The following is a 9,964-nucleotide window of genomic DNA, read 5'->3' as shown; positions in this document are numbered from 1 at the left end:
GGGGAAGCAAAGAGGAAGAACAGAGAGCAAGAGGGCAGCTGGAGGGCAGGAGGTAAAGCGTTGGAGGGAAGACCAGCATAGCTGAGGCCCCAGTGGAACCAGGGCTACTGGGGTGGGTGGGATGGGGACAGGGATGGGGGACAGTCACGGAAATTGTGAGTCTGATCTCGTCACGAAACACCTGCTCAGGGCAGATGAAAACATCTTTCCCAGTTGGCTAGAACTGGAACTTCCCCCAGAAATCCACAGCCGTGTAACTCATCCTGTTATCTCTGACCCTCCGGGACTCAGAGATCCAGTTATTTCAACAGTAGGGACTTTTGGCCCCTTAAAAAAGAGCCAACGCTTGAAAGAGGTGACGGGGTCAAGGCTGTTAGTTTGGTGTTCAGGGAAAGGAGGGAAAGTGACGCCTCCTTGAGTCAGGCTGGATTCTGAGAAGGACGTTGCAGGGAGGTCTGCTTTGGGGCAGTGGGCGATCGGACTGCACCCTGGTGTGGAGAAGATCTCCTGAGGGCAGACCAGGGGGAGGCAAGGCCATTTCACGGAGAAGAGAGGCAGGGACCACGATCAAGTCTGGGTTTAGAACATCTGGTGGCCCCAAGTGATCAGAAAGTCAAAGGGAGGGTCAGAAAACCCAGCATGGTACAGTTACACTAGGCTTTGCCTCAGTTTCTAATCCACACCCACCAGACACCTACAAGTCTCCTCCAGTTTGGGAAAAGACCCCTTAGTAAGTCAGCCCTTTCTGTTTCCAAGGTAAAGCGTACCCCTTCTCTCCCCAACAGGACATAGAGCTGCTCCCAGGTGCTCCTGTGCCCAGGAACAGAGGGGCTTTTCTGGAATGGCATCAGGATCATTCAGGTCCAGGGGTGGGGACAGAAGTGGTCCCTGCCCTGGCAGGACCCAGGCGGTCCCAGAAAACAACAGGGCTTTTACGGCTGAGGCTGAGCGAGGAGAGAGACAACAGCTTCTGGAACAGTCCACGGAGGAAGGGATGAGGCTCATCTGAAGTGGCAGGAGAGGCCGGACAGCTGGGCACCTGGAGGGCAGGTCCAGCCACCTCTTGACCCACTGCTCTTCCAACTTGGGGCTTGGCACTCCCAAAACAGACTCCCAGGTCCCTGTCCCCCTGTGGCCCCCAAGGGTGAAGGGCAAGGCATTGGGGCCTTTCTGGGGTTAGGAGATGGCTTGGAGGCTTCCCCTTCTCTCCGTGCCACCCCACATCCCCACCTGGTTCCCAGGGGCAACAGGGAAAACAAAGGCGGAGGCAGAGTGAAAATGGGAAAGTCCTCCAGCTGCAGTTGCCCTTGGTATCTGTTTACTTAAAAAATCCAAAACAAACATCCCGACACATCCACCCACTTAAACTTCCTGTGATGCTGCTACCGGCTGTCTCCATGGATACTCCCAGTTGAACCCCACCACCTACACAAAACATGACAGTGTGTGGACTCCCCCACCCAAGTCAAGGGCACCATCCTCCCCAGGACCCCTCTGGCACTACCCTGTCCACAACATCAGGCTACACAGCCAAGGGTGCCACCAGACCCCTAAATGCACCAGCACAGCCCTACAAACTAGCCTCTAGCCAACGTCCACCATCTATAGAATTCTTTGGTCACTTTGCCACCCCTAATCCCGGTGCCCTAGAAGCACATCCCGTAAACCCGCCATGAACTGACGCCCTTACTTCCATCCCTACTGCCGCCACTCCAGCCCTCCAAATGTCTGCATCTGGAGGAAAAGGATAAGACGTAATCCTCCCCAGTCACAGCAGGGAGCTCAGAAAAATGAAACCTACACACTGGGCTCCTAATTTCCCGCCAAGGCTTTAGCCCTTTACCCCAGTTACCCACCACCCCGCCCAGCACACCTCAAACCCCAGCCAGACAGGACTGTTGACACAAAGAGAGCCCTGGGGACACCACCAGAGTCTGGACACGTGGGGGAGTCAGCCACGCATCTCCCGATGGACGGGCTGGCAGGCGCTTGGCAGGGAAGAGGGAAAGAGGAGAGGGAGTTCTCCACCAGGCTCATGTCCTAGACAGTCAAAACCCAGACAATCACATGGCACGCTCCGTGCCCTCTGGCTGCTGGGATGTGGTCAGGAAGAAGGAGGGGTGTTCTTCCCAGTTTGGCCAGTGCATGGAGCTGGTGGACAAAAGTTGGCAGGATCTTTAGGTTCTTTGATAACTTTGCAGTGATCTGTTTCTCCAAAGGAAAAAGAGGAAGTGTAAATCGTTTCCCTACACTGAGTGCCGGGGAAAGTAAGCACTGCGTGCCAGGGGTCAAGCTGGCATAACATCCCGAGGCAGAGGGCAGCAAAATCAAGGGAGGCCCTGGGGTCAGGGCAACCAGGACTTGCTCAATTGTTCCAAGCCCTCTCTCTCACATGTACACAGACAGGACTGCACGCACACACACACAGATGCCTCAGCAAGTCCCACAGAGGGAGGTGCTGAGGGGGCCCGACCGCTGTTCAGACAGACTTCCAGAGCCAGAAAGTGGGCGGGGCCGGACCATGAGGTAATCTACTTCCGGCCCACATCTGGTATAAAGGGAAACAGCAGCCTCCAGAGGAGCACGGCTGCATCTGGCTGAAGGACCAAGAGCACTGTCCAAAGAGCCACACCCCCTCCCCAGCAGAGGAATAGCCACCACCATCAACACCCGAAGCCCCAGCAGCAGCAGGAACGAACTGCCAGTCACAAGGCACCTTGAGAGTTTCAGGTAAGAGAAAAGCAAACTCTCTCCACCTCCGGACCTCGGGCTAAGGCAGGGAGTAGCCCTCTGCAGAATCTCCTCCGTCCATGATCCCCAGTGTTCCTCTTTCTTTCCCCGGAGACCTGCAGCCCTGAGTTGACGCCGTCATATCAGTGATCCCAGGAGAGCGGGGAAGATGGGCAGGACCCCCCAACAATCCCACCACCCAGAAGCAAGGGCCTCACCTCTCTTGGACCCTCTCCATTGAGACATTCCCCTTTCCCAGCGCGGGAAAGGGGTTTTTCACGCCTGCTAACTTGAATGAAGCAATGATTGTGAAAGCATCATAAGAGAATGAAAAAGCATCGTGTAAATCACAGATGTTATTATAATTTCGCCTTTCAGCCTCCTGGAAGGGAAGAGAGATCTCTTGGAGGGTGGTGCCAGCGGGTTCTAAGATTCCCACAGGTGAAAACGCACTTAAGACTCCCTGGGGCTGAGACAGAGGGGAAAAAGCTCAGAATCTGAACTCATCATGGTTTCTGTCTTGCCCTCCTGTTCACGTATCATCTGCCAGCGGCAAACATGGGGAGCCTGGCCATGGCTGGGGTCCCATCACCCCTCCCCACTCACCATCCTTCCAGAACTATGCCCTCATCTGATCCTTTTCCACTGGCTCTAGGATGCAGATGTCTCCTGTCTTTGCCTGCCTCGCCCTGGGCCTGGCCCTCATCTTTGGTGAAGGCTCTGCCTCCTACCATTACCAGTCTCCGGCGGCCCACCTGGCCACAGACTTTGGAGTGAAAGTGTTTCAGCAGGTGGTGCAGGCCTCCAAGGACCTCAACGTGGTTTTCTCACCCTATGGAGTAGCCTCAGTCATGGCCATGTTACAGCTGACCACAGGAGGAGAAACCCAGCGGCAGATCCAAGAGGCAATGCAATTCAAGACTGATGGTGAGAGATGGGGCAGAGTGGGAGGCGGGCATTCACGTGGTCTTCCCAGGACAGGGGTGTAACTGACCAGAAGCAGAGGAAGGGCTGACCCCAGCTTAGCTGAGCCAACTCCTGTCCTCCCATGCCACAGGGATGGACCACTGCATCTTCTTCTCACCACACCCTGTGTCACTTGGCTCTTGGACAGTCACAAGGTGTACAGCCAGTGGATCTGGTATAAAACAGCCCTGCCTCACCACTCATATACTGTGTGACCTTAACCCCTCCGAACCTCAGTGTCCTCATCTGCAAAATGGGGACAATAAAAGTATCTACCACGTGGGGCTGTTGTAAGGGTTAACTAGAATGATGCATGTGAAATGCCTAGCATAGCTATTGTTATTATTAAAAGAAAAAAATTAGGGTTTATAACTTAAAAACAGAGAAGAATATTCCAAGCCAAAGAAAGTGTTAGGACCTAAGATTTTTGAGGAAAAGAGGGAAATGCAGGAAAGATTAAGGTTTGGAATGAAATCTCCATCCAGAGACCTCCGGGGGAGCAGAGGAGTCCCGTGCATGTGGACAGGGTTGGGGGAAGTTAGCCCCACTGGGAGCCCTGGGTTTGAGATGAGCTTAATGTGTCCTTTCCTCCCCGCTTTGGCCCAGAGAAGGGCATGGCCCCTGCCCTCCGTCGACTCTACAAGGAGCTCATGGGGCCATGGAATAAGGATGAGATCAGCACGGCTGATGCCATCTTTGTGCAGCGGGATCTGAAGCTGGTCCAGGGTTTCATGCCCCACTTCTTCAGGCTGTTCCGGACCACAGTCAAGCAGGTGGACTTCTCAGAGATAGAGAGAGCCAGGTTCATCGTCAACGACTGGGTGAAAAGACACACAAAAGGTGAGCAGGCAGGGAAAGGAGGCCAGTCCCAAGGGCCTGCAGAGAAAGGGGATTCAAATCCCAAATGTCCTAACCTCTCCCTTCCAGCATCTTCTGCTCTGTAGACAGAAGGTCAAGTGCTTTAAGAATCAAAGCATCATGTTTTTCCATAATTAGGCTTTCCCCGTGAGCCAACTCTAAAGTCATCCCTAAAAAAGTATTGCGAGATGTTATAAGAACAGTAATAACCATGACAAGGGGCACACACAACCCGTCAAGACTGCAGCTTAGGGAGCAAAGTAAGGGGAGACTTATGTTTCCAGGTCTGATCCTGGACAGGATCCCAAGACCATGCAAGTGTGGTGAGCTGGAAGGCTTTCTGAGACTCTTAGGAAGATGAAAGGGGTTGAAAGCAACTAGATAGGTTCACTAAACCTTACCCAGGCTGTCTTCTGACGGAATCCCTTCTGACACACATCCATTTGAGGACTGGGCGCTGAAGAGGACCATCGAAAAGGATTTAAAAATATCTAGCCTCCTGATCACCTCGATCTCCCACAGGCATGATCAGCGACTTACTTGGCGAAGGGGCTGTGGACCAGCTGACACGCTTGGTGCTGGTAAACGCCCTCTACTTCAACGGCCAGTGGAAGATGCCTTTTCTAGAGTCGAGCACCCACCACCGCCTCTTCCACAAGTCCGATGGCAGCACTGTCTCTGTGCCCATGATGGCTCAGACCAACAAGTTCAACTACAGTAAGTGCAAGACCCTCCCTTCCCCAAGTCCCAGAGTGACTGCACCTCATCCCTGGGGGGCATCCCCTCTAAGGGAGGAGAAACCCTAGAATACACCCCAGCTGTGACAAAGACTCCCCAGGTAGGAGACACTGGGATTATCAGAGCAGCAGAAAGTGGCTTTTACCTTGTGCAAGATGAAGCTGAAATCCAGAAATTCCCTCAGGCCCATATTTGACCGCTTTGACCCCATCTCTCATCTTCATGTGGTTCTAGTGTGATAACCTGGGGTTCACAGATCCTTCTGGGGAAGAGTGATGTGAAAGTTGAGATTGAGGAGATGGGGATTGGAATGAATTAGTAGCTGGGTACTGGGGAGAAGGCTGTGAAGGTAAAGAAGGCCAACAAGAGACAGAGAACCCAGAAGACACTGTGATTTGGCAGAAGAGAAGGGAAATGGGAATAAAGACATTGAACAGGGGAGTGGTGGGGTGGGGGAGCCTCAAAAGCTAGGATGGAGAGCTGGCTTCCAGAAAGAGTGGAGGGGACAGGAGGACTAGTTGAAAAGCCAGTGCTGGGTTAGAATCAACAAGAGCTGGAGCCATTGCCAATGCGCCATCTTGGTGTCTTTGCAGCTGAGTTCACCACCCCCGATGGCCATTACTACGACATCCTGGAGTTGCCCTACCACGGGAACACTCTCAGCATGTTCATTGCTGCCCCCTATGAAAAAGAGGTGCCTCTCTCTGCCCTCACCAACATTCTGGATGCCCAGCTCATCAGCCAGTGGAGAGGGAATATGACCAGACTGACCCGCCTCCTGGTTCTGCCCAAGTAAGCCACCCTTTGCTCTTGCCACACTTGCCAATGCTCTAGTGCCCTCTGGCTACCCCCTCCCCTCTCCCCTGGTTCCCTGGAAGGGCCACCCCCATGTGGAGTTTCCCAAACGTGACATTTGCAGGGTAGGGACAGGGACATGTGTGGGTGGCTGATGGGAAACACTCCGGCCTGGGTTTGATTAAGATTCCTCCCATCATCCCTCTTCTGCTGGAGGGCAGCGGGGGAGTTTTCTAGACCGTGCCCCACATTTCCCACCCTCTGAATACCCAGCAAAAGCTAGCCAAAGGAAGAGCCAGAGAGACAGATGATGCAGGGTTGGGGTGGAGGGGAATACATTGATCTACACTCTTTTAGGAATGCCCCTCACTCCCACCCCCATCTCTTCAAGTTAGCATCCAAACAATGGAGACAAAAGGAATCACTTCCGCAGATGAAACAGCCGGAACTACAGCTTCTAGCTGGCTTCCAACAAAGCAGAGTTTTAAAAATCCTTCTGCAGAAGCAAAGAGGGTACCGGAGGCTGAGACTGGATAATTCCAGAATTGTGGGGAAGCGTCCCACCATGCTTACCCCAAATTTCCAGATGCCATAATGCCAGGCTTAGGGAAAGAGGATAATTTAGTTGGTTAGCATGCTCTCACTCTCTCAAAAAAAAAAAAAAATAGAGGTAATTAGTTGTGCCCTGATAGGAAGCAGAGCGAGAGCCCCAAAGCCTCGCTGCTGGAGTCCTTCTCAGGCTCAGCTCTCAGAACACAATCTACAGACCGGGTTTTTGTTCAAATATCCTTGCAGAAGAATTTGCCCTGCCCGCTCCCTCCCCAGTCAGACTGAATATCATTGTGCTGAAACTACTGCCTTATTTGAGGAAAGTAATTAGTCATAGGTTCAAGGGGGTGGGGAGATTGCAGGAAAATGTTCATTAGTACTAGAATCTCCCAGCAAGGAGGAGACCTTGCAAACGGATTTGAAAAAAACAAGCTTCCCACTTCTACTTTTTTTTTTTTTTTAAATAAATTTATTTATTTATTTGTTTTTGGCTGCGTTGGGTCTTCGATGCTGCACACGGGCTTTCTCCAGTTGCAGCAAGCGGGGGCTACTCCTCGTTGCAGTGCACAGGCTTCTCATTGCGGTGGCTTCTCTTGCTGCGGAGCACGGGCTCTAGGCATGCGGGCTCAGTAGTTGTGGCTCGCGGGCTCTAGACCACAGGCTCAGTAGTTGTGGCATATGGGTTTAGTTGCTCTGTGGCATGTGGGATCTTCCCAGACCAGGACTCGAACCCGTGTCCCCTGCATTGGCAGGCGGATTCTTAACCACTGCGCCACCAGGGAAGCCCCCCACTTCTACTTTCACATCAGTCCCCATCCTGTTGGTCTGTGGGGACGGGGGTACCTGGTAGGGTTAGAGGTGGCCTGAGCTTGAGCTGTGTCCTGCTTCTGTCTGCAGGTTCTCCCTGGAGAGTGAAGTTGACCTCAGGAGGCCCCTGGAGAACTTGGGAATGACCGACATGTTTAGGCCAAACCAGGCGGACTTCTCAAGACTTTCAGGTAAGAGGTTTTCCTTTCACTTTCTTCCCCTGGTGGACATTGGGGTCCCTAAGAGGACTAAGGAGCTTCTCACTGAGAACCAAAGCTGATGTGTTTTGGTATCCACCTCTGTTTCAGATCAAGAGCTTCTGTACGTGTCACAGGCGCTGCAGAAAGTGAAGATTGAGGTGAATGAGAGCGGCACGGTGGCGTCCTCCTCCACAGGTGAGTCAGGCTCAGGTGAGGCCTGGCAAGTCTCAGCCCCAGGCTTCCAGGAGGGGCCGCGGTCTGGCACCCAGACCCTGGGTGAACCGGGAAGACCCCACTGCCCATGTCAACCAGGTCTCTCGTGGTAGAGCTTCGCTTCCTGTGTGGAGAGCACCATCCCGATCCTACTAGGATACAGGCCTGCTTTCCCTGGCACCCCATTCCCTCCCCACTGGCTCTGAGGTCCTCTGAATGTGAGGTCCTGGCTTGCTCTCAGAGTGGTCAGTCAACTTAAAGGCACTTGCTTCCAATACGCCCTAAAAGGGTTTAGATAAACGTGCCTGCGAGTGACTACCTGAGAGATCTCTACCTGATTCCTGGAGGAAACCAGGCCTCAGAGGACATCCCAACACTTTTAGGGTTCACATCCAGGAAACAACTGAGCCTCCTAAAACCACCCTCATCCCAGTGCCACTGTCACTGGATCACCTGTGACCAATCCAAGCTCCCGTGCCCACGTCCCTCTGCTCTAAGACATGGTCCCTTCTCTTCCAGCCCTTATAGTCTCAGCCCGAATGGCCCCCGAGGAGATCATCATGGACAGACCCTTCCTCTTCGTGGTGCGGCACAACCCCACAGGTGAGCGGGGGGCCCGGGAGACCCCCCACCCCCCCTGCTCTCCTGGACTCAGGCACTAGTCCGGGCAGGTGTAGACGCCCCCACTCCCCCCAGGAGGACTCCAGGCAAGGAATCATAGCTCTGTTCCCCTTCCCCTCCTCGGAGGCAGTGTTCTCTCCAGATGGGGTGCTCAGTCTGTCCCCCAGTCCCAGCTTAGTCACTAGAGCGGCTGTGCCTCCAGACACTCACTCATCTCCCCGTATCTCAGTTCATCCGTAAACACCGAGCTGGGTGAGCTGTGCCGTTCCCCTTCCCCCCACTTCTCATCTCCCATGATTCTTCCGTCCTCAGGAACTGTCCTTTTCATGGGCCAAGTGATGGAACCCTGACCATGGGAAATGCAGCCCTCATCTGGGACGGAACTGGAGATGTCCAAGAAGAAGAAACTCCGGAGCAAAGAATTTTTATTTTAATTCATTTTTCTGGAGAAAGAGAAGATATTTACCTTTTTTTTTTTTTTTTTTTTTTTAAATGGTAAATCTTTCGAATCTGCCTCTTAGACCTCCAGCTCTCCCAGGAGGGGGAAAGAGGACCTTTGAGTTAAACTCCCCAGTGGAGACCCTGGGAGAGACCTCGGAAGCACAATGCCCCGAAGGTCTCCCAACAAGACTGCAGAACTCCCAGGATCATTTGCGCAGCTGCTTCTGCCCATCGCTCTGCCCGTTCGGGTCTTCGGACCCGGATTGCACTGAGGCCCTGGCAGGATGGCACCGCAAGGCTTACAGGAAGGAGCTTTTGTGTGTTTGCTAGAAATAATTTGTGTTCCGGTCACGTTGCCATCACTCTTGCACTGTCTTGCCACTGCTGAGAAAGCTGGCTGCAGGCCAAAGAAGGCCAATGGGAGAAACACTCTTTCATGTCAAGGTCCGTCCTCCCCCAGCTCAGAGGCGCGAGACCCACCCAGGCCTGGTAGCCCCCTCCCCAGAAACAGTGTGCATATATTATTTTGGAGTGTAGGTGACTTGTTTACTCAGAGAAGCAGGTTTCTGCTTCCCACAAACTTTATGTTGCAGAAATAGAGGGAGAGAGATGAGATGTATGCTTGGTTCTTGGCTCCAATATCCTGGTGGGGAGGGTGGGATGCCAGGGGTGTCCTTGAGTATTTATCACATCCTTGTCCTTGTATGCTTGTGAGAGAGAAAGGACTATGGAGAAAACATATTATTTAAACTTGTTCATAGTGTTCCTTTGTGGTCTGTGTCATTGCACCTCAGGAGTGGCCACTTGCCTGTCACTCCCCTCCTGGCAGCAGGCGTGATAGGGCCCACACTGCCACCTGGTGGCTGCCTGAACCCCATCGCTCGTCTCCTGGCCTTTCCACTCCGTGGAGCAGGACCCCTGCCAGGACTGTCCAACTTCAGCCCACTTTAGGGACCAAAAGGATGTGGTGGGTCAAGGCAGACAGAGTTGTTGTTTCAAAATTTTCCAATATATTTAGGAGCGGGAGTGCAAGAGGCTACACGACC

The 9,964-nt window shown here is 53.2% G+C and overlaps 1 protein-coding gene across 2 annotated transcripts; it reads left to right on the top strand.

The window, feature by feature from the left end:
- Positions 1 to 2,598: 2,598 nt before the first annotated feature.
- On the top strand, positions 2,599 to 9,198 carry SERPINE1 (serpin family E member 1). 2 transcript variants are annotated; one of them, XM_059895838.1, is made up of 9 exons: positions 2,599 to 2,730; positions 3,386 to 3,657; positions 4,303 to 4,536; positions 5,077 to 5,271; positions 5,886 to 6,084; positions 7,534 to 7,634; positions 7,752 to 7,838; positions 8,376 to 8,459; positions 8,790 to 9,198. In XM_059895838.1, exons 2-9 carry the CDS (start codon positions 3,387 to 3,389, stop codon positions 8,825 to 8,827), a joined length of 1,209 nt encoding a protein of 402 aa, XP_059751821.1. In that variant the 5' UTR covers positions 2,599 to 2,730; position 3,386; the 3' UTR covers positions 8,828 to 9,198. The 2 variants fall into 2 exon arrangements, with proteins under 2 accessions (XP_059751821.1, XP_059751822.1); XM_059895839.1 differs by lacking the exon at positions 2,599 to 2,730 and having other exon boundaries at positions 3,612 to 3,657; positions 4,308 to 4,536.
- Positions 9,199 to 9,964: the final 766 nt, after the last annotated feature.

Source organism: Balaenoptera ricei, chromosome 15, assembly GCF_028023285.1.
Source record: "Balaenoptera ricei isolate mBalRic1 chromosome 15, mBalRic1.hap2, whole genome shotgun sequence".
Taxonomy (NCBI): Eukaryota; Metazoa; Chordata; class Mammalia; order Artiodactyla; family Balaenopteridae; genus Balaenoptera; species Balaenoptera ricei.
Note: the sequence above shows the minus strand (reverse complement) of the source record. Positions and strands in the feature narration are given on the sequence as shown.

Excerpts from the sequence above, each read along its gene's own strand:
- SERPINE1 (XM_059895838.1), top strand. The coding sequence starts at position 3,387 with ATGCAGATGTCTCCTGTCTTTGCCTGCCTCGCCCTGGGCCTGGCCCTC. Across the intron at positions 4,537-5,076 it reads GGTGAAAAGACACACAAAAG|GCATGATCAGCGACTTACTT; the intron begins GTGAGCAGGCAG and ends GATCTCCCACAG. Across the intron at positions 8,460-8,789 it reads GGTGCGGCACAACCCCACAG|GAACTGTCCTTTTCATGGGC; the intron begins GTGAGCGGGGGG and ends TTCCGTCCTCAG.